At 41.3% G+C, this 24415-nt stretch overlaps 1 protein-coding gene across 5 annotated transcripts in view; it reads right to left on the bottom strand.

Moving 5' to 3' along the window:
• ACVR2A (activin A receptor type 2A) overlaps positions 1–21899 on the bottom strand; it is a 71364-nt gene extending 49465 nt beyond the window's left edge. For 2 of the 5 annotated variants that reach the window (XM_056348655.1, XM_056348650.1), the window contains exon 1: positions 20049–21899. Coding sequence is in view for 4 of the 5 variants with exons in the window: in XM_056348650.1 (XP_056204625.1) it covers positions 20049–20103 (55 nt within the window). In the remaining variant the exon portion in view is untranslated. The remainder of the gene's footprint in view (positions 1–20048) is intronic. The other 3 variants (XM_056348651.1, XM_056348653.1, XM_056348654.1) reach the window with 3 other exon arrangements.
• Positions 21900–24415: the final 2516 nt, after the last annotated feature.

The raw sequence follows: 24415 nt of genomic DNA, 5'->3' as shown, positions 1-24415 counted from the left end.
TCCTAAAGCTCTGCAGTATTGCTATAGTTCATTTGCCTATGATCTATTTAAAGAATTACCTATCTTTAGTCCTACTGACAACAGATTTATTTTTTTTTAATTCTAACTTTAACCTCCTAAAGAATGCAGTTATATGAAAGGATATTCTGAACATCTTTTGAGACTCCTACACCTGTGGAAAACAGGGTGCTCTAAGAAATATCCTACTATACTATGATTTAAGTTCCTTGCTTCCTCAGGAAGAGAGGACGAGAATTAACAGGTGAGCTCGGCAAAGCTGCTGGGGCAGGAGGCTGGTGGCAAAGCACACCAAACAAAACAGATTAGACTGGCACATGCAATGAGCACACAATAATATAAACCACAGCATTATTTTCTTATTTCACTGAGTCACCTCGTAGTGCCACACCAAGGCAATCTATTTTCTGGCCAATTGTTCAATTTGCTTATCTGATTTATTCCATCACAATATTGTAAGTTTTTTTAAAAAAAGTATTTAGATAAGACAGGAAATTTTAAAGTGCTGAAAGATCATACAGAGGCTTTCTCAGAGCTTGGCTATTTATCTTCAAAAACATGGGATTGGTTTTTGCTGCAAAAGTTTTTACTGTGTTTAATTTTATAGAGTAACTAAAACTAGACAGGCTACTTTTGGTTTGTACCTAGCAAACGAAATTCAGTTGCTATTGTACTGCAGCTGTACAAACGTCAATTTTTATTATCTGGGGTTTTTTTGGGGGGGTGTGTGTGGTTTTTTTTGTTTTGTTTATTTTTTGTTGTGGGGGTTTTTTTTGTTCATGTCAGAATCAATACCTGGGTACGCCATTAATACATATCCCCAGAAATCTCAAGAACATTTTACCTTTGGACATTTCTGAAAAGAATGAAAAACTCACTCTTTTAGAGTGCAACTGCACTGTGATGTATTAATGTAAAGTATTTATCTAAACTCAAGCATATTTTAAAGTAATCCTACCCAACTGCCCATCACTGCTACAGACCAGCCAGCCTACATAGCTTAGAGGTACCTGCTCCCTTGGCCATATCACGCTCAAGGCTGTCATTCTGGCTTCTTCCCCCAGACCTGTGTGACCTCTCCACTATGGGAACTGCTGCTCCCTTCAGAAGACAAGATTTGCTGTTTGGAAACTCCAACAGACTACAGACATCTAACGTGGAATACCTACCTCTTCCATCTAAGGAGCCTAGCATGAAAGAACTGCAGTTCACCACATACCTCATGGATGCACATTTGGTATTCCAAATTCACCTAGCAAAGCCAGTCTCACTCACAGGTAAGAATCACTGTTCTGCTTGTTCTGTGGAATAACCATTAACCACATAGCCTAGAAGAAATAACACTGTGCCTACATAAAGACAACTCAGGTTTTGACAGTACTTACCAAGCTGCGAGTGGAAAAAAGAAATCCAGAATTCTGTGGATGAATCAGGGATGTATGTGACAGAAAAAAAACAAAAACAAAAGCTTCCAGGTGAAAGTACTGCACTTGCTAATAGAAGTTAAATTTCTCTTCTAAATATAGATAACAATTAAGAAAACGACATCTATTGACCTGAAATCCTGAAGGCACCTCAAGATACGATTTTGACCTTATTCTTCTTATTCAAGAACACAGTGAAAGCCAGAACATGAATGTTGGTATACACCAAAAAGCTTCTCCACACCTTAACAAAATAACAGTCTTAAACTTGATAATTAAAACTCCAAGTTCCATGTTAATGAAAACCTCAAGCAGGGCTCCCTAAACATGTCTTCCATACATACTCCCCTGCCCAGAGGCAATGGTATCAATCTCTCTGCCTATCAAAGGTAAGAGGACAAAGACAGTGGTAGGTATACTCTACTGGTTTATCTCTGAAAGCACCTGCCAGACAAGTCATCTGCTGTCTTCAACAACACTCCTAAGAAATTATCAGAATATCAGATGCTTTCAGTAGGAGAGGAGAAAGACATTTTTTCAGTTACGCTGCAGAAAAGATTAGAAAACAGATGGTGAAGCGACAATTCTGCCTATTAATGTCATTCTCTAATAAGCACAAATTCACCGGAACTTCCAAATCTATACCTTCAGTGATGGCAGAAGTTACATGGTTGCTTACAATAATGCCAGTTTCTCACAGGATTCCTTAGAAATAGCATTCTACTCACCGTACATAGAGGCAGCTAAGGTAAGAGGCAAAGAAATATCTCTTGGACTGCACCATGGGCTAACACCAAGTAATTATCCTGAGTTTCTGGTTTCACAGCATTTTGGAAAATAAGACTAGCCTAGACTACTCTGTGTCAACCAAGGTTTTGAGAAAGCTGGCAACAGAACTCCTTGAATATCCACCTCAATAGCTGCATGCAGTACAGAGGATGAAGTAGCTTTTCAAACCATCAATGATCTAGGTGAGCTAACAAGAAATCCAGGATTTTTAACCAACAGCTATAAATGCCTGATTCTTAGAACCAGGAAAAGAAATCTATACTTGAGTACAAGTCACAGGCTGTACTATTAGACATAAACTAGTTTTGATCTATTTTGCTCAAGCAACATTGATGATAGAGCAGAAGTAGATGATTCAACACATCAAAGCAACTTAAAAAGAACCCAGGATACTTACTTTGGACTAGCCCATATCATTTGCAATGCCTTCATTGCCACTATGACTAAAGTCACTCAGAATAAGCCAGTTTAAAGCAAGCAAGCAGTATATTATATTGAATATGCTGACAATATATGCTTCAAACATGCAGACTGCGAAGAGAATTCAGACATTAACCCTGCCTAGGATCGATAAGACAAACTCACACAGAAGATTAACTACCCAGCACTTCCTATAAATGTACCACCACAGACTTGACTGTTCAGCACCTGCCTTACCTGCACTCTGATTCACTTCATGCCCTAAAGAACACTCTTTCAGGACTATGCAAAAGAAGTAACTACAGAATCATAACTACAACACGAGCTACAATTTAACTTTTTGAAACGGTATGGTAAATGAAATCATAGTGAACTTTGCACAAGATTATAACTGCTGATTCAACTCCCTCCCTCCTGCCACACAATTGCTGGGTCCAGCACAAGGCAGGCTGTGGAAACTTGTCTTAGGGAGGGGAAGGACCACTCCCTTTCCAGCGGGAGTCAGTAGTTACACAAGACCAGGTGTGAAGTGAAAGGGAACCCTAAGTGCAAGAATACTTCTTTATCATTGCCCTCTCAAAGACATATATGTACCAAAATTCCTAAGTGCAAACAGTGAGGCTAGAACTTTTACCCTGTTTGGAAAAGATCTGAAAACTAATGCGTTCAAACAGTAGTTACCTTTCATGAATTGTGGTAAAGCATTTTGGTATTAAGGTGCCAGCTTACTACAAGAACAACACAGGAAAAAAAACCAGCAGGTTTGCCTAATTTCCATCAGAAATATAATTTTGAGGAGAATGCTTCAAAAGCATCAGACAACAGTAACTGTAGGCTTAACTAAAGGCTTTTGGCAGGAATATTCAGCAATCAGGAATTATTTGATCTGGAAGGTCCACTCAGATCAAGTTTAAGTACCTCTCAACAAACTATGTTCCCTGAATTTGTCCATCTGTGAGACCATTTTTTAATTTTCACATGTTCTAAAACAGTGAGTTCTACAATTTCATTACCTATCATTAGTAAATGTACTTCTTCTGTTCAAGTACCTTTACCAATCACTTTGCTGGATTTGATGTGAAGCAGCTGGCCAGCAGGCTCAACAGAAGACAAGTTAAAGGTACTCAGCCTCAAAAGCATCCCTAAATGCATTTCTGAATCCTCCAGTCTAATACTTTTCATTCTTAGGACACTTCTGGGAGAACATAAAAGAATTAAGCAGATCTTAAAGTGTTGAGATTAAGTTATATATGTGCTCATATGTAACTTTCTGCTCCTACTTACTGGAAAAAACCCCCACACCTCAACATCACAAATACATTTCTTTAATAGTAAAAAAGAAGCCTCTTAAGGGAATGGACAGAATGACGATATATTTCCAGTGCTGCCTTTTGTTTAAGAGAGCCCACAATCTCCATTCCACTGATGCTTACTTTCTCAAGAGAACTTCCAAAGTTGTGTTTGGAGTACCTTACACAGAAAGGGAAGTCACAAACAGAAGTTTAAGGGCTGCTACTGCCAGATGTTGTCTTTGATAGTGGAGTGCTTCTGCTCAGGCAGAGACAGGTGTTTCTCTTGTCACAACTGAGGAATTCATTCAGCAATAAATTCTCCTGGTAGTCCAGAAGAACACCGAAGCTTCACAATTGCAAAAAAAAGTGATGGGAGAATTCTCATGTCTTGCCTGTTCAAGGTATTTCTTTTCTGCAGTGGTTAATGAATACTTAAATAAGTACATGAAAAACTGTATCACTAAGACTCATGCGAGGGTTGAAAATGAGAAGAAAAATTGTTTGCTTCTTATTTTGGGGACTACCTACAGGTAGTCAACACAGCCAACAGATACTTGGTAAATCAGTGGACAAACAGTTAACAGTGACTCAGCTCTTCTGTGTAGCACTCTTAGGAGTAGTGGTTTATTCTGTCCTACAAGGAGCAGCAACACTGATGATTTTGAGACAATACAGGGAATCCCAGGCTTTCATGAGCTACCTCCCTTATATCAAAAGTTCCCTTGGAAAACAAATGAACACCCATCTTCATCTTGAATATACTTAACAGTAATGTACATTTAAGGTGGATGTAACATTCCAACTGCTTTTTCTTTCTTCTCTTGTTTATTTGACTATAGTGTTATTTCTACAGAGATACCAAGATTGGTAACACCATGAACTTAGGTACCCAAGTTGCCTGTACAGTCAGGGGAGAACCATGGGACTCCTAACCATAAAGCAGAGCGCTGCCCTAAGCAAATCAGTAGGGAACCCAGAGCACGAACAGAAGTTTCTGCCCACAGAAGTTAAATTTCATGCCTCCATCTAGTCCATCCTTCCCAGGCTTGAGGCCATCCACTTCGATCACCATTTAAAAAAAAAAATAAAATCCAGATGCTAGAGAAAGCTCTCTCTCCAGTAGAAGGCAGCTAACTGTAATTCCACATAAAAGCTTTTTGTGTAAAAGCTCAGCAGTTCAGAAGAGGGGGCCCAGGCTTCAATTACCTTGTCAGCCTCAGAGCAGCTGGATTCCGCAATGGGCTGAAGATCATCTGACCAGGGAACTTTACAGTCATGCATTTCCATTTGCCTCAGCCTCTCTGTGGCTGCAATTCTACAGCAGCCCACATCAATCCCACCAGGGCTCTTCCTCCCTTCTTGTACAAACAAGCTGTTCCAAGGTGCCAAGCTGGCTGCAGACTAGTGTTACCTCTTCTTGTTAGACACTTTCTGCGTGTAATGTCCTGAATCTGCTTGGAAAAGGATATGAAGGCTGTGAAAGTCAGAGGTCTCACTGGTACCTTATTTGTCTCTGCTTCCACTGCCTTTATCTTGTTCTTCCTCCAGAACTTACCAGACTTGTTCAGTTCCTAAGATTCCAGAAAACTACTGCAGCAACAAATAAACTCATTTTGAGGACTGGGGTGGGTGGGATGGAGATTCTATTGAGGTGAACAGAAAGATGTGCTGGAAAAGGTAAATAAGAAAGGAACATTTATACCCTCGGGAGAAGAATGAACAGCCTCAATAGAAGGAAACTGGACAGAAAAGAAAACCAGTGTACATTTAGGCCTTTGCTTTCTGGTGGCAGTAAGTCATCACATTAACCTAGATGTCCTCAGCAGAAGCCATCACCTCAGGGAGGAAGGGGTTTAAAAAATTCTGCTTTAAGCAGAAGGCAACTTAAATGTACCAATTAATTGGAAGCAGCCAAAGGAAGAGGATGCTGGGAATAACAACCTGGGCCTCAGAACATTAGCTTCGTTCTTCTTTAAAAGGGAGGTGGGTTCTAGGCTGAGTTGGAGAAGACCATGGCTGGGAAGAAAGAGAAAGACAACAGGTTTCACGTAACACCTGAGGTGAGATGCCCCCATGCTTCTGAAACTGACCTCAAGTTCTAGTCATGTTTTATTCAAAATTTCAGAATACTGCTACTGGAGACTAATATATGTCCCACTTTTGCTGGCCATACTTGGATTTTAACACAGAAGTACTCACGTAGAGTTTCAGGGAAAGTTAAAAGAAACATGATGCCTGAACAGAGGCCAAGAAAAGCCTGAGGCCTACTTCACACTGGAGTGTGACAAAAGGCTGATGAGTTTAGGTAGCTGCCCAAAAGACTTGGTTAGCAGCTAAACTGTAAATGCCACAATCTCATCCTGACTTGTCAGAGCCACACCTTTTCTTTTCAGAAGCATGCCCTGCTGTCCGGAAGACTTCCCTGGTTTATGGCTTTTGTCAGTTCAATGACTGTAACTGCTCTGCACTCCTGACTGCCCTGGTTCCTCAGGCTTGCTCATCTGGCTTAGAGACACTTGGATTTGCAATGGCAACAACCTGACAAGTTCCTGACAAGTAGCCTGGTTCTTACATGCTCCCCTGGCAACTGGAAGATGCTCGGGAGATTGAGTCCTCTCAGACTGGGGAGATGGGGATCCTGGACATAATGCTACGTGGCTGTTTAGCTGATATGTAAAAATCACTAGATGGGCCATTTTCTCTAAGTGTGACTACTGATGCCATGTTCAGTGTTTTGAATTCAGTACATTCAGGCATTATCAGATGAGGGTCATTGTTTCAAGGACCCTGCCTATGTTCTTTCCCCATTGTTTCTAGATCCTTGAGTGCTGTCTATTCTCTGCTTGGACCAGAATTTTTCCAGAGTTTTTGCACAAAGTTTTATGCCTACCTGCTCAGAAGAAGTTTCTAGGACAACTTGTGGTTAAAATTTGAGTACCACAAGACACTACCAAGATCGTGTTGCAAATAAGTCTTTCCAAATTTTGTTCTTAAACTTGGGATGCAATTGTTTTTTACAGCCCATTGTATCAGTCTGCACCTCCTATTTAGTTCCCACCTTGCTGTTACCAGCAAACCTGGAGACAGAAGTGGATTTTATCACCTTCTCCTTTGAATTTGGTCCCCCAGATGTGTGTGCCAGCTCTATCAATTTGTGACATGCTTTCAATAAATACGGGAACTTTGCATTCTGTTACTTGTGAAACATCCAGAAGTGCAATGGGGAAGGTGCCAGTTAAGTGAATGATGATAATGAAAAGTTTTCACTGCTAGATTCCTGCTTTTTCCTCGTATGCAAGCCTTATACATTCATACAAAAACCCAGTAGTTCTGTACCAGTGAAATGCAAGATGAGCAAAAGTGCTGTCTAGAGCAATGCTGCAACAGGCAGTGGCCCGCCATTCTGCCTGGAAATAATTACTCCATGGCCCCTAAAAAATAACATGACATGAAAATGCTTAAAAAGCAAGGGAAGAGAAAAAAAATCCTGTGACAACCGGCATGCGCTGAGATCTTAAGAACAACTCTGAAAAAGAGAAGCAAGTTCTTTTTAAAGACAGAGGTTATTAAAACTGACAACTAATTTTGTCATTTTTGCTTTCTTACCCAGTATGTATACAGAACAGCTCTATTCACCAACTCTGATATGTTCTTTTCCCCTGGTAATTCATTTCCTTGGTCAAATCGTGCAAACTCACTGCCAGCCATTATTCCACCTAACTCTTTCTTTGCTCCTAGCATCTTTTAGCCCAACTCTTGTCCTCATTTGATACTGCTTGCAAAGGGCTACTTGCTGTTTTTTCAATTCACCTTTGCTAATGTAGCAAATTGCATCAGTCCAGTACAATGTCAGACAGCCACAAGGGTTGGTATATGAGAGGGCTGAACCAACAGTAAAGTGTAACTTCACCATGAAGTGGGTATGTGGATGAGGAAGAGGCTACAGAGAAGAACTGTCAGTCTCCCAGTTCTCCAATCAGTTTTTCTTAAATACCCTGCATAAATCAAAGCCGACAGTACTACAAGATACCAACACTGAAAGGACTCTACAATGTACTATTTTTCATTATGTATAATTTGTGAAGTCTTCGTCACACTATGTCAAATAAAGAAGCTAGCTTAAAGCAAGAAATATAACCTAAAAGTGCCAAACAATACAAATTTTAAGTAACAACACTTCAAGGATGACTGGGGAAAGGAAGGACTTAATTTCTTACCATACACAGCTTTCTGCAACACAGAGAACCAGGGACTTCTCAAGAGAGGGAAACCCCTCTGGTTTTAATTACAGAAGGACAAGATGCCCTCAACGGCTACATTAAGAGATACCGGCTGCCACCTTTAACAATGGGTGCAACTGGAATAACCCTTTTGGACAAGTAGAAGCTAATTAGGTGGTTTTTGAGGCTGGCAAAACTACTGAAGGAACAATTAAAAAGCATGCACTTGTTGGCTTACTTCTAAAATCTTATTTCATTACTGAACCTCTGTTTCAAAATTACTTTTTCTGCAAGCAAAACCTGACACATGCTAGACACTCAACTTGTTTGCTGTCTGCCACAAGGATTTTGAAGTTTATTAATAATGTTCCAAAGTTCCTACCAAAGTCTATGACCTACTGCATGGTGAATGTGTCAGCCGATGCTTGAATAACAGATTTCTCAAACAAGCACTGAGGCTGCAAACAAGCTTCTCTTAGAAAAATGTTGGACTGACTTTTGCTAGAAGGAAGACAGTGGGGAGAAGAGTTCAGATGGTCAGCTGAAGCTCCCCCAGAACATACTTTGTCAGCATGCAAATTTCCCAAAAGTCTATCAAAATTAAATTCAAAACTGGTCATTTGCCTCTTCTCCAACATACCAAAGTCTGCTAGCACTCAGCCGCTGAGAGTTTAACTGCCTGAGTTGATGTGCTATATACATTATTTGTTTAAAGAAACTTCATAATTTGGCCAAGGTGATTATGCTGAAGTAAGAAAAATGTTAATAGGTTTCCTACACAGATACCATTCCTCATCTTCACTCTGAATAAAAGAGCTTCCAACACTAAAATATTTGTAATAACGGGGAGAGAAAAACTTCTGGGATTACTAAATTTCAGAATAAATATTTTGGAAAACAACGTTCTAGAAAATCTTCATCAATCACTAACTAAAAAGCTCATCCCACTCTATCAGGTATCATTCACCTTCCAAAGCTGTAAGGTAAGATGTTTCACCGAATTCTAAAATTTATTCATCATTCATTACATAAAATCCAAAGATTATTACATTTCTTTTCTTACACACCATTAGAATAGTATCAATACCATCACTCCTGATGCATACTTTCACTGTTTACAGACTCAAGGTTTAAAAAGAAAAAACCACACCAACACCTAAACAACAAAAGCAATTTGTTTTATGCTTGAATCCTCATGACAGGTCATTAGGAGATGGTTCTCTATAGGATATGCCATAGATGTCTCTCCTTTCAATCATACATCTTCCTAATTTGAAAAACTGGATTACTGTTTTTTTAAAAAAAAAAAAAATCTACAGCTTCTGTGTAGGTGTTCTCAAAAGTACACAGTCAGTGTATTAACGGATACTAGAGAAGAACAAGAGTTTCTGCCCTCATGCAGTCTGTGGCAGGACACAACAGGGTAAGGGGTAGAAGAAAATTTCTCCCTTCCTCAAACAAAACCTCCAGAGCACTTGCCACCACAGGTCCAAACAGCATTCAAATTATTTTCTGAATAATTTCAACAATCTTATTAAAAAAAATTGTAATTTATTTTTAAAAAGCAATACTTTACAGAAATTACTACACATCATTTGAGGGAGAAAAATGGTGATTTATGTTCCACTTGTCAAAAGTACAGTCTCCTCATTTAGAGGGGACAAAAGCCTACGGCAATGATTTTTTCTTTATTTGCCATCCTTTAGAATGTTTTCAAGCCACTGGAAAAAGTACTGCTGCACACACACTGAGGCATCAAGATTTTTCATGAGGGATCCACTCCATTTCCCATGAAATAAAAAGTGGGACCTGAGCACTCCTGGCTTCTTTGAAAGCACCTGACCTAATCAGGATGTGATTCACTATTTTAAGTGGACAGAAACAGAAGACTTTCACCAAACTGTCAAGTATTTTTTTCCACAGGGGTTTTTCCAGAGTGTTCTTTAGTTATTCCTCACTGCTCAGTTTGGGGCTGCTGTCTTATTTATGGAGTGCGGGGAATTTATTTGGAGGCAGAAATGGAAGCAAAATCATCTTGTGGTTTCAATTAACTGTCTCAAATTATTCATGGTTCCATGTCTTGCTCTTGGTACACATACGGCACATACAAATAATTAAGATCTCGCTAATGATTTGCATTATTCTAAATGGGCAAGGTTAGATGAGGCCTAATTTGTTGGGGTCTGTCCCTTCCCAGTGTGTGCCACAACCTGAAATTAAACAAAATGTAGCGAAACCATAGTATTTTTAAAAGCCATTTATGACAATCTTTTTGACAGGCTTTGTGTTTTAAATTTAATGAAATACAATTATCCCTAGGGACAATGTGCAACACAGACCCTTTCCAAAATCAAAGATCAGAGAATTAAAATGAAAATATTTAACTAAAAGTAGCGTAGAGAAGACCACCAAAGTAGCTTTACAAACAAATGATGAAAAATAGATTTAATTTATTATAAAGAGTACAGTAATTCAATCAACTGTGTGCAATTTAAAAATCTTGCAACTTGCAAGGCCTAAATGTTTTTCAACCCTGAAACATGGAAATATTTAAAGAAAATTCTTCCATCATGTAATTGCTATGAGCTAAAGAGAACTATCTGTACCCTCTACTGACAAACACTACCAAAAATTTCTAAAATTAACAGTTACTTACTGCAAAGTTTAATTTTGCCTCATACATTTAACTAACTGAACAACAAAATTAAACCCCTTCCCTGTTCACATGGATCTTCCCCAAAGTTCCTAGAATTAAAGTTTTTCATGCTAGAAGGCTTGATAAAATGATTGGTTATATTTTAAAATAGCTCTTAAAACCAGATTAGACTACCAGTTTACATGTTGATATCAAAATGAAAGTATTCAAAATACAGCTGAGAGAATAAAGATCACTATGATCGTTTAGGCAGTATTTAAAGACTAGAGATTAGCGTTATCTAGATGAGATAAGAACTCTGAACCTGAAAAAATAAGGTCATGCTATTACAGCTTCAGCTGCAAAAAAACCCTCTGAATCATAAGTTTGTAAGCCACCAAAAGGAAGGAAGCTGCTGAAACGAAGTTAAAATCAGCTACACGACTTAGCAAATAAAGCTCAAGATACTGCCAGCATGTGACTCGAATAGAACCACTCATAAGGAACATGTCCTCAGCAGGATGAGAAGCATGACAGCAGACACACACCCCCCCCAAGACCCTCTTACTTCACACCTTTATCAATGGCTGGAGGAGGTGGTGGCACACACCTCGGTGAGTTTCCAGACAATGCAATAGGGTGTGATGCCCAATGGCAGGGATGTCACTCAGATGGACCTAGACCAGAGGGGTGATCCAAGAGGAACTTCATGAAATTCAGTGAGGATAAACGTGGTGTCCTGAGCCTTGGGACAGAGCACTCTCTGCATCAGTACAAGTGGTGACTGTCAGACCAGGCTGCAGCTCTGCTGACATGAACCTGGAGGTCTGGTGGACAATACACTGCTTTGAGCATAAGGCTGGAGAAGACCCAAATGGGCCCATGCTGCTATGATTTAAAAAAGTAATTTCAAATAGGAAACTACCATTTCTATTCAGAGACATTATTATGAAATGACAACAAAAACCAGGCAGACTGCAAGATTACAGTAACCACTAACTGCACTGTTCCTGCATAAAAACTTTTGATACTCATTTAAAATAGAAATAACCTTTAGACATAAAGTAGGCCATTTTTTCTTCAAATCCTCTATCTATACTGCAGATCACAACAGGCCCAGGGGCTGTTCACTGGCCCTTAGGTTACATGCTATAGACTCAGCACGTCCGTTCCATGTAGCACTTGACCATGGACCTCCTACTCATGGCTCCGCAGGATGCGATTCTGGCCCCAAAGCAGGTTATGGGTTAGTTTGTTCTTTTGGTTTGTTTGGTTTTGTTGTTTGGGTTTGGTTTGGTGTTTTTTTGGTAAGTGAAAGTTTTTCAGTTTGAATGTCCAAAATAATGCAAAAGCTAAGCTGAAACTCAGTGTGAAGTGTAAATCACCGTTTTCACAGCACGCTGACAATACATACTCCATGTTCTCAGATACAAGATGAGGGCATACTGAAATGCTGAAACTGCAGGAATTCTGGTACAGTCTTGACTGTGCTGCCTCCTGGCACTGGCCTCCTGCCTGCACTATCCTTCAGACTGTGTTTGCGTGTCATCTCATTAGACACCATTTGGCACAAGCTAAAACAGTATCATGACTGCACTAGTAGTTAAGCAGTATTTGTGTTAACTCTGCAGCCTCATTTCACTAAAAAGTTTAGAAACACTCAAAAGAGACAAGCCACAGATCACCTCTAAAATATTCTTCAGATCCACAGTCAATTATATATATATATATATAAAAAAATAACAATTAAAGAAATATTGTTCCGTTTCCTTCCCCCTTTCCACTTTTTTCCAGAATAAAAGCCGGATGTCAGCTTCCTCTCATAAAAAGTTTGCTATCTCTCAGAACATACAGGAACAATATCCTAAATGTTTTTGACCACCTTCTCCCCTCTCCATTTCTAAAAAAAGATGAATGTACCATCCAACTTTAAAAGTCCACCTGTCACAAGAAACTTTGCAACTTCAGTTATAAAAACTAACTCTCTTCTGGTGAAGTGACAATACATCGAATGCATTCCATTTAGGAATGGAAGACAAAGAGTTAAAGCTATAAAAAAAGCAACAAAGTTCTGAGCAATACAGATTCTTATTCCCAGTTATAAAATAATTATACAGACGCTTTCTGAAAACAAAACCTTTAGATTAAATTACATGTCTTAAATAACCTTTCAGGTATCAGCTTTAAACTATGTCAATGTTAAGAATTAAAACAGGAAAACAACTCATTTGCTGTCATCATTATAGACAGTGGAATCTTCCCAACTGTGAGAACGGCCTCATTCACGCGCACAACAAAACTAGATTAGACAGCAATACCTACCGTTTGTAAATGCAAAATACAACATTAATTCTTAATTTTAGCTTAGTTGATGACTACTTCAAAGTTCAGAAAACAAAAGAACTTAAGAAATATCCTTGTTTTTCATTTTAGCGAAGATCTAGCATTTATTGCCTTTCAGTCAGTTCAATTCATTAATCATGGGCAATGCTTCCCTCATATAATGACAGTTGAGAAAAAAAAATAATATATTTTGGCATTTCTTACATGCCCAACACAGTTAAGAGTATACAGGGGTTTGCTCTTAATTACATTCTGGTTTCAGCATTTTTAATTGAATTACCACCTAATTACACCTTCATATAAACCCTTAAAAACAGAAATTATACCTTAACAAAATAAGGAATTTCAGAAGGTGGTATCTAGCCATTCAAATTACAGCATATAGCCTTCTTGCCAACTGAAGGTACTCAACACCATATGAAGGCCAAGTCAATGCAGTTTAATAGTTACTAACAAGCCTTCTCAGTGAATAACTCAAGAGTAACACTGATAATTACAATTTTGGACTGATTCCGCATCCTGATCAAAACGGATTATCTTGCACCAATTTAAACCTGAAATACCAGCAGAATACAAGAATACCACTGTTTTTACAAGGCAAGTTTTTAGAATTCAGCAATACTTAATTTGCCCTCAAAAAGCAATGAAACACTGAGGTGGGAATACACACAAGCATTCCTGTCCTTCTACCCCTGTACGGCTTTACTGACTGTAACATCACCAAGATTTTAGGTTACACAGCCGTCACTCAGACCTTTGCTGGCATCAGTACAATTTTCAGTATGTCACTTGCTCATTTTCTCTGTAACGAAGTTTCTGCCGAAAAGCAATAGTAGCACAGATCATTAGGAGGGCCATCACAAAGAAAGTTCCAAAGACACAGAGGTAAAGGCTACCATCCTGCTCTGCCTGAAAATGGGATTAATTTGGCAGAACTGTGGAACAGCGGTTAAGAAAGAAAAGAAAAAAATAAAGGGTACATTCTTTCACTGAACTATCTGAAGTAATTCAGTTTTTTATGACAGCACCCAGCCAGGTACAAAGAAGTACTTCACTCCTCCAATACCGAGCTTCAGCAGATCCTGTCTTAACAATACTAGTGCTTCCTCCAGCTGCTTCTAGTGGCAGGAACAGGTAGGCTTCCCACAAACGCTTCCCTCATTTCCAAGTGTTTTTTTTCAAATACCTCTAACCACATAACCAAAGATTTATGCCTCCAGTTAGCAAGCGAATTGTCTATTTTTTTTTTTTCTAGCCAGACTGCTTACTTCTAGTTGCAGCTTCAACTAGGAAATTTAGAAGAAACCCATGAATGTTGGCCTCTCTCATCAAGGTTTACTTTACCATGAAACCATCATCGTATTTGCTGCAGTGGATAAACACTTCTCTGCTCTCTTTCCACCAACAATTGAAGTACTTGATGTATCTAATGTACATTTGGAATTCTTAGCCACAAAGATACACAATATAAACAATATGGCAGTAAATATTCATTTTCTGTGGGATTAATCCTAAATATGCTCTGCTGTTTGGCACCATAGTCACAAACTGTTTCTAAGAAAAAAAGAAAAAAAAAAACCTCCACCACCACACAGACAGCGTAGGGGAGAGAAGAGGAGAGATGCTGCATACAGTCACTGGCATCCAATAACACTTCAATTTCCATATGGAAATAACAAGAAATAAGATGCGCTGAGTTTTAAGCACCAAGGCAACAAAAACACATTAAGATTTCATCACATAAGAACTTGGCTGTAAAATTCGTAATTTTCTTGATCTTTTTAAAGAGTTCTCATTTTCAAGAACATCAGATAGCTAACAGACCATGTATTCTACCAACCAACTAAAGCAGACATTTGCATTAATCTGCTGTCTGTTAATTAAGTGGTGGAAACGCATCTCCCCTTTACCAAGAAATCTCTTCCGCAATCAGATTCCTCGTCAACCTCTATCTTTTTACAGCCCATGTTATAATGATTATTCTCCAGATGATTTCCCAAGGATAAGCACCCAGGACTTGCTACATCTTGGCTCTGAATCATATAGGTCCCCAAAAGACTACCTTTGCATACTGTGTTCACCACATTTGTCTGAATAGAGAAGAGATCCAGACAACTGTACATATAAACTTCATAATGATGATTTAAAATAGAACTGAATTCCAATTTCAAAGAGAAATAAGCTATGGGAATTGAAAGCCAGGCATTGTCAAAATTGGAAGTATAAAATGTTGGAAGAGAAGGTGGAATCAGTAAGAATGAAAACCACTGGAATTACTGTTTTTCCCCACTACCTGAAAGTAATGATATGACAAAGAAGAACCTCTATAGTTAAAGAGAGAAGGAAAATACCAGAAGTAGTTGTCTATCCTTATTTGCAAATCATCACCTAAGGAATTCTGTCACCAAATTCCAGAAAAGTGAAAGAAAAAAGAAATGACATTCAAATACTATTCCACTAAAACCACCCAAAAAGCATTATTTATGGTAACAGTAATTACCTCTTGCATCCTCATATAGCAGAGAACAGCCTTTCCCTCACACAGAACACCTCCCCCCACCAACTCACATAACATCCAGCATTTGAAGACAAACTTACTAAAGCTTTTCCTATGAGAAAAACTTGTGTATGAAGGGTAGATACACAAATAAACCCCTGTCAGCAGCATCTTTCCAGAAACATTTGTCAAGCAAGAGTTCTACTAGAACTACACTTGCAAGTACAGCTATTTCTCATAACCCGGAACACAGGGTTTGTAACTGTTGTTAAGTATTAACAGATTCCACAGAAATAGTGACAGAATTTTGATCTGTAATCAAAGTTATAACGTCAAGCTGGAAACTTTGTAAACTACATAACATTTACAGGTATGCAAATGTATCTATGCTTGAAAACAATGTATTAAGTAGGTTTACAAGTCCTGCTCTCAACAGCAACATCAGGAGTGCTGGGGTATTGCCCAATGCAACACGCTTAATACAACAACAACAACACAGTGTACACTCTTAGGAAAAAAGAATCTCGGGCAGGATTTTACTTTAAAAGCAGTACTTAAGTCTGAAGTGGTTTATTGCGCTGCCTGTGCAATAAAGTGATTAGAGTTCAACCACAATCACAGGCAGCCTGCAGAGAATATACCAGCACATACAATTTCACAGACAATACCCCTAAAACTTGTGCAGGATTTTAAAGTGCTACCAAATTAATAGTGAGTGGACAGTCAAAAAAACCCTTTACAATAATAAAATTAAAGAAAAAAAAATCCCATGTCCCACCTCTCAGTTCCTTCAGAACACCTAACCATTCAGCTCTGAAGCCATAGCAGTTATCTTGGGCTTTACAGTTCTAGGCAGGGGGTTTTGGTGGGGAAAAAAAGTAAATTTCAAATCACTTCCCCTGATAATAATTGATACAAGACAGGAGAAGAATAAACTTAAAATCAAAGATTAAAACATTCCCCATGCAGCAAAAATACTACTTCAACTACGAAGGTATCTTTGCCATTTCCTTTAGCAAAATTACTGAAGACCTTTCTGAGTGGCTTGAGAGTGATCTAGCATGGGGGTGGAGGCAAGATTTTTCTGATGTGCTTACTTTTGCCTGGGTGATTTTTAGCATTAATTTAGCTTAAGTGAATTTTAACAAATATAGGTCTTCTCCCCTGTAAGAGACTTAGGGCTGCAGAACTACTGTGATGACAGCCTCACCCAGGTACCAAAGGCAGAGCAGGCAGCTCAGAAAAGAAATGATGGTTTGGGAAATAATGGAGTTTAAGAGTAACAAAAGGAACCACCAGATGTTAAAAACTACTGCACCTACAACAGAAGATTCTGGCTGAGGACTATCCACTATTTCAACATCTCCCACATTTCCAGCTGCACAGGGTATGTATTCTGAAACATCACAGAAAATTAAGGAAGTACACACTCTCTATTCCTGAAAGTTCATTAAGTATAACTCAGCAATCATGAAAACTAGAGGACACAGAAACACACTTCCTTTGGGGAGGGGTGAACATAGATAATACCTAAAGAGAAGCATTCTCTGATGAACAAGCTATTTTCTTTACTATTTTTCTTTTTAAGCTCACCCACAATCTTGCCTCACCTATAGGAGAGGCACAGGAAGAACAGTGAATTGCTCCTAAGCATTTTATCATTACTTCAGGATCTTCTGTTCTTTGTTAATACACACAGGTTTATATAACAAGTATATTAGAGGGCACATGGAGAACCTTGACCTGGGCACTTTGTTTTCATGTTTAGTTAATAAACATTCATCTCATTCTCTTCAATTAGTACACATGGGTGCAAATCTACACCCACTTTTATCCAAGCATCTACAAATATTGTAAAGCCTAATAACACAACACAGATGCTCTTTTTCAAATATCTTAGTCAGAATGGGGAAATATTTTCATTCCCTTCACAAAGATTATTAGATTCACTGGAAATCCCTACCCATTTGAAGCACATTTACAGGATTTCACACAGCAGTTTATAGATAGTAAAATAAAATGCCTTCAACCTAAAGACCACTTCCACACCCACCACGTAGAAAGAAACCCACAATATTTTCACCTACTTAAATAACACCAGTATTAATTGGCTATGTAAACAGCTGCAGAAAATAGCTGCATATAAAAATATTTCACAAATACAGAAAACCAAATACCCTCACTCCCCAACACACACACACAGCTGGAGACTGCATACCGGAGAAAGACAAACCAGACACCTTCACACCTGAACTCCGGGGATTTCTTCAACCATTGCCAATATCCTTAAATATATAGCCTGGGCAGACTTCCTTTCAGACTAAAGACTGGAAAAGAAGCAACTGCTTCCGACGATGATGTTAGAATCAATCGATCCGGTATGATTTCAAACCAAAGCAAGTCACAGTTAAGAGAAAAAACACTACTTACCAAAATGCCTGTACTTTGTGCTAGAAGCTTACGTAAGATTATGATTTCAATCACAGAAATCCCCAAATTTTACTGTTGAATTTATTTATTTATAGACCTACCAGGACTGCAGATATTCTAAAATTTTAGGCAGGTAGAAAATATTTAAGTAATTGAATACTGGAACACTTAATGTGCAATACTGGAATAACCACCAAAACAATGTCATTAACATAAGAAGCAGTCCGAATTGCAGACAGTTTCCTGCTCCTTTAGCTAAGATTCTTCGCAGGCATCTTCACAGGAAAGAGAAAGATTCGTCTTCTTACCAAAAACAGAGCAAGAAATGCTACAGAAAAGACAGTTTTTGTTTCTTAACTGTTCTTTTTAGTAAGTAGGATAGGCAATGTCAACAAGATCACTACTCTGTGCTCTAGGCAAAAGGCTCTTAATAGGAGGACATGGAAGGGAGAGACATACATGAAGAGCTGATAGCACCAAGTCTTTCAGAAACTGTCAGTGAGAGGGGAAAAGAAGTTTCCCTATAAAACATATCCCTGAATTAAGAGGAATGTTGCTCCAGTAACTTAAAAATAAGGTATGAGGAAAAGATGCAAGACAAATCTGTCAGAAGAAAAAGTGTTTTGTTTCAAGACAGGAATAAATAGTCCACCCTAATAAAAACAAAACAAACAAACAAACCCAAACCAAAAACCCAAAACAACCTTCTGCCTGTCCTTAACCTGCTCTGTTATTTTTCTGGTTAAAAAAAAAAAGGATTTTTTTGGTTTATTTCTGGCAGCGCTCGCCATTTCACAGCACACTTAGCACACACGGAATTGATCAATACTGCTACAGACATGAGACTAGACTATCCATTTACTAACCACAAGAAAATGTCCTGTTCAGCAAAATCCTGTACATTATAACAATGAAATTTTAAAAGGCATTGTTGTACGGATCTCATTGCTCCCTTACACCGGCTACACTGAAAAAGTGAGCGCTTCTCTGCTAGCTTTCACACTGATAAACAAGTATACCTGTGCACACCGTGCAAGAATGTTAAAAAGTGCATCTAAACCTACACAAAGAACTGTGTACACATTTCAAGTGTAAGCAGAAAGTGCCAGGCTTGCCATGAAAGCTAATATTAGATCCGTTACACGGTCACAGTAGGGTTTTTCTTATGAAATTGATGGAGGTTCAAGCAGAAACGCACGAACAATCCTCCCAACCACTGGTTGCTACCATAACAATTTTCCTCCTAAAGAAACGTGGGGAAGTCCTCACACCCCGCTCGCTTCTTGGGACTCACAGAGCTGGCGTTTGAAACTCGACTTTGGTTGTTTTAAAGAGAAAAGTAGTAGCTTTTTTTCCACTACAAGTCAGTGACAAACTGAGCAGCAAAATACAAAGCGTTACCAATCGTTGTTTGGAAAGTCTCCCTTTACATTCTGTGCGTACATCTATACATGCACACACCCCTCACTATCACTAAAGGACGAGCCAATGCTTTCAGATCTGTACCTATTCTAAACTAATGAAGCATTAATGAAGTTCGCCATTCATCAGTGAATGGAACAGAAGAAGAGATCTCATTGAAGTTAGGAGCATTTCAGCTGGGTTATTCTTATTTAAAACAAAATAAGCCAAACAAACAAAAAAAACCAACACAAACACACCAAACACGATGAAACACTAATAACTGCACTGCCAGATTACTGTATGTGACACTAGGTGGTTACGTCTCCACATTTGTTCCCCACAACTGATCTGAAATCTAAGCGCTGCACGCGTTTGAAGTGCTCACGCTATACATATTTAAGAATCGCGATGAAAACAGCTTCTGCCTTTACAGTCAGCGTCATCCCCAAACATCTGTCATCCGGAAAAAAGAACGATTTCTCCCCATTCACACTGATCGACAAAGTTACCTCAGGTTTTAAGTGCCAGCCCCAAAGCCTTACATTTTAGAGGACAAAACCAACAACATTCACTTACCTGAAGAACAAGAGATAAGAAAAACAGCGAACGCCAACTTAGTAGCAGCTCCCATTTTCCAACGTTGTTAAAACATTTAAGTGACTTTAAGTATCCAGTTTCCTGGCTCCTGCAAGCTGGAAGAGCTCCTTTCTTGCTGAACCGTTATAAAGCAATCTATAGCAACATTTCTGCAGCAGATAATGTTCATAAAACAGTAAAATCAGATTTGCTTAGCCACTGACGATCTCCCACCGGCTCTTTCTAGCGAGAATCCGGGTTAAGGGATGGATCTATTTGGAACTGCTTCAAAACACACGTGTCATTTGGCGTCTGTACAAACGGTGGCAAAATTTAATTCATAAAAGTACGCTACGAATCCACTTTTTTTAAAAAAAGTCAACAATTAAGCTGCTGGACACGACGAAGGCTCTGAGCACACCAACCCTTTTCCACATCAAGCTCCGTGAAGCATCCCTCGTGGGTGCCCAGTGTCGGGGAGTCGTATCGAAATCAGTAAACACGATGTTTTCGTCCTGGCTCCCCTCATACAGCATGTAGTGTTTGGGAGAAAAGTAGCTCCATCTCAGCTTCAAACCTCAAAAGCCTCCGGGTGAAGGGAGGAAGTTTTGTCAGTTTCTTGAGGAAAACTACCTTAAAAAAATAATAATTAAAAAAAATAATGGAAAGCCACCAGCTACACGTGGGCGACGCTTCGGTTTTCTTTATTAATGCTCAGGGATTTAGCGTAGCCCAGAAGAGGGAAAGGGGAGAAACGACAGTTTGATAACAAACCGACCTTCGGGCTTCCCGAAAAGTGGCAAATCTCTAGTCCTTCGGCCAGTCAGCGAGAGCCGCGCATCAACCCCTCTTCTCCCCCGTCTCCGCGGTCCTTCTCCCGGGCCGTGCAACACCGGCACTCCCGAATCCCAGCAAGATCTCAAATTCTTCTAAGAGATTTCCATCCCCTCCCCCCCAAGAGGCTATATTTGGTATTTAAACACAGAAGAGCGACTGGGAGGAAAAAAAAAATGCAGTATCCAGCCGCTGGGGAGGAGGGTGATATATTCTTTGTGGCAAATCCTTTCCTTGCCTGCCGTGCTTCTAGAATTCGGCTTCTTTGGCGGCGAGGAGGCGAGCGAGGCGGCGGGGGCTGCGGGCCCCCTCCGGGCTGGCCGGCCGGGCGACGGGTCCCCTCCTCCCGCCGAGCAGGCTAGCGGCTCCCCCGCCCGAGGCACGCTGCTCTCCAACTCCTCACGGACACATCTCCGCGCCCGCCCCGCTGCCGCTCAGACAGAGACCCGAGACGGTCCTCCTCCCCCAACTCGATCCAGTTCTTGCCTTTTTTTTTTTTTTTTTTTTCTTCTAGGAGAAAGGAATAAGAGCGAGCAGGGGTGGAAGGGAAAAGCCGGCTGTGCTCCTGCTGTCTTCTCGTGCCTCCCACACAGCGCACCCGGCGAGCCCCGGCCAGAGGGCGGAGGGGGGTGGAATCCCCTCGTCACCCTCTCCCCTAACTCTGACCCCGGCTCACTCCCGGCTCCAGGGAAGCCGCTGCCGAACGCAACTCTCTCGTCTCCCGGGCGGCGAAGGCAGCGCGGCTGAGACCAACTTTGTCCCTCCAGGAGTGCAGTTTAGGGGTTGGCGAGGAGAAAAGGCCGAGCTCGGGGATTTTCTCTGGGCGGTGGCGGCAGGAGCCGTCTCTAGAGTCTCCCGAGTCCCGCTGGCAGCTCGGAACAGCCCTCCGTACCCTGCTGCTGTTGCTGCTCCCCTGTGGTAATTTCATATCTACCCATTCACTTGTGTGGCGTGGAGAACGGACCCAAGATGGCGGCGCCCGGACGATTGTTTTTGTTTCCTCGCCGCCTCCCCCACCCTCCCCTCCTTTCCCACAAGCACGGCAGCCCCTCGCGCGCCGCCCCAGATTGACAGCCGCCCTACCCACTCACGGCGCGCCGCCCGCCGCCAGGCCCCGCCCACCCCCACCCTCCGGCGGGGCGGAGCGGGCCGCCGCGGCGAGGGGCGGGTGGTGCGCGTTCCCGTCCGCCGTCCCCCCACCCTACCTGCCCGCGCGCCGCCGGGCAAGCGCGCCCCCGCCCGCCCCTCTGGGCGCGGCCCTCGGGCGTCCTCAGCTCGGAGCCGCCCGCCCGCCTCCCTCGCGGCTCCGCGCTCGCCCCTTGCCCCCGCCCTGCTCCGCCCCGCCGCCGGCTGCAGAGCGAAGGTCGGTGGAGGGCCGAGTTTCGGTCGCTTCTCGCCTCGGTGAGGCGGGGGCCCGGCGCCCGCCCTGCCCGAAGGAGGCCGCCGTGCCGGCCGGCGGGCAGGTGTGAGGAAAGGGCCGGGCCGCGGCACCTGCTCACTGCGCCCGGGCCTGCCGGCGCCGGAGGAGGAGAGCTGGCGCCTCCCGGTCCCACCCCCCGGTGTTATTAATTCACCTTCGCGGGGCTTGTTCGTGGTGCCGGGGCGTCTTTCCCCCAGAGCGCGGCCCTTTTCGGGTGCCGGAGCGCTGTAGGGGAGGGAACCCCAACCCAGAACCACAGCGAGACCCGCGGTGAGGGCCGGTGCCCGGCTGTGCACTGCCACCCCGTGTCACCTGCCTTCCCGGCCCTACTGCGCCCTGCGGAGCCCGGGCCCTGGGGGCTCCGCACGGCGGCCACGTCCCTCGGAGTATCCCCTGCTGCCCCAGCACCCGAGGTCGTGCTCTGTGGCCTTGCTCCCAGACGCTGCCACGCCAAGGTGCTGCGTTAATAGGTGTTTGTACCTACACGGCGTATCACGTGCGGGCAATTAGGTTTGTGCTGGTCGGCCTGAGGAGCAGGGTGCTCTGCTCGCATGGTGGCTGCCCTTCCTCCCTCTGGCAGCGTGCTGAGCCTCCCTCCGAATCACAACAAACTTCTGTTTCCTATCATTGTTTGTCCTTTGGCTGCCGCAGACCGGCGGCTCACGGTTTCTCTCGTAGGGAGATAGCCTTTAGAAGTTCCCGAGACGGGTACAACACTACGTTAGTTTACGTGCTGTGCAAGAGCAGAACAAAGGGTCTGTGCTCCAGAACGTGAGTATAAAGCAGCACATGTGCTGGGTTTGGAACAGAGGAGGGAGAAAGCAGGAAGGATTAATAATTTCCAGTGTTCTCACTTTTTGGGGAAGGCAGTGGTACTTTGTGTCCCTCTAGATAAAACACTTTTGCACTAGATTATTGCTGTTGAGGACAGTGGTCCTCCTTCCTGAGCTTGATGACACACTCCCTATGCTTTTTGGTTTTTTAAATGGATGCCATAAGCTATGTTACTTGTCTCTGAATAAAAAGGAAGATGTGTGTCTTGGATCTGGAGATCAATGAGGGAAAGCATAAGGGCCTTAATGCTGGCCTTTAATTTCTGTATTTTATAAAGGCCTGTGCTTGCATAAGCAAGAAGTACTACGTTCTCTGAAAAGGGGTTATGTTGTTCACGAACCCGAAGTGGGTATTGAGCAATTCCAGATACCTTCCTTTTCAGCCTACTTAATGTTTTTTGGGGATGCAAATACTAGGTGGTACTAGATTGGAAGGAATATTGCATATAAGATTTTCCACATATGTGAATATACAGCCGAGTCAAGGCTGAGTAGCACTGCCAAGCTCTCTGAGCTGTGCTAATTCACTGATCTACAGAGGTGTTCAGTAACTAAACCTGGTGAGCCACCATAGCACTTGGATTCAGACATGAAGAAATTTAGGTATTTCAGCCAATTTATACTGAGGTGTCTGCTTGAGTTCTTAATCAAGATTCAGGCATCCTTTGTGTTTCTCTGCTGTGTTCAAACACTTACCAACACTAAATTCATCCAGTGACAATATTTTTTTATGATTTGAAACATCCAAAAAGCAAAACAAGATGTAAGGGATTGCGCGCATCGAGAAGCATCGAGGCATGTGGCAACACTTTTTATGCCATCTTTTATCCAAGTATTTCAGAGTGATTTACAAGCATTAATTAATGTAAGTATTACAACACTCCTACTTAATCTGTAGTTTTTAATATTCTTCAATAGCAGAATATTTAAATGTGACCTGTTCTGCAGGTTGTATTTTCACTTGGCTCAGCTTCTTCAAAATGCTCGTCATGTTGCCACATGAGTAGGAAATTATAGCTAAAAATATTGCTATTGTATATGTGTGTGTGTGAATATATATATATATATACTTCCCATTGTAGGTATTTGGGGTTTTTGTTTTTTTTTTTTTTAATGACAATGTAAATTATGGTACACATTTGTATTTTACCAATTATTTTTAATAAAAGTAGAATAAATATGTCATCTCTATAACACTATTTGAATGAATGTCATAGGAAGGAGGTGTCTTTTACTCAAGGCGCTTATTATTAAGCATGGGTGGTTTTTTTGCTTGCAGG

This window comes from Falco biarmicus, chromosome 8 (assembly GCF_023638135.1).
Source record: "Falco biarmicus isolate bFalBia1 chromosome 8, bFalBia1.pri, whole genome shotgun sequence".
Lineage (NCBI taxonomy): Eukaryota > Metazoa > Chordata > Aves > Falconiformes > Falconidae > Falco > Falco biarmicus.
This window is presented reverse-complemented; position numbering and strand designations above follow the sequence as displayed.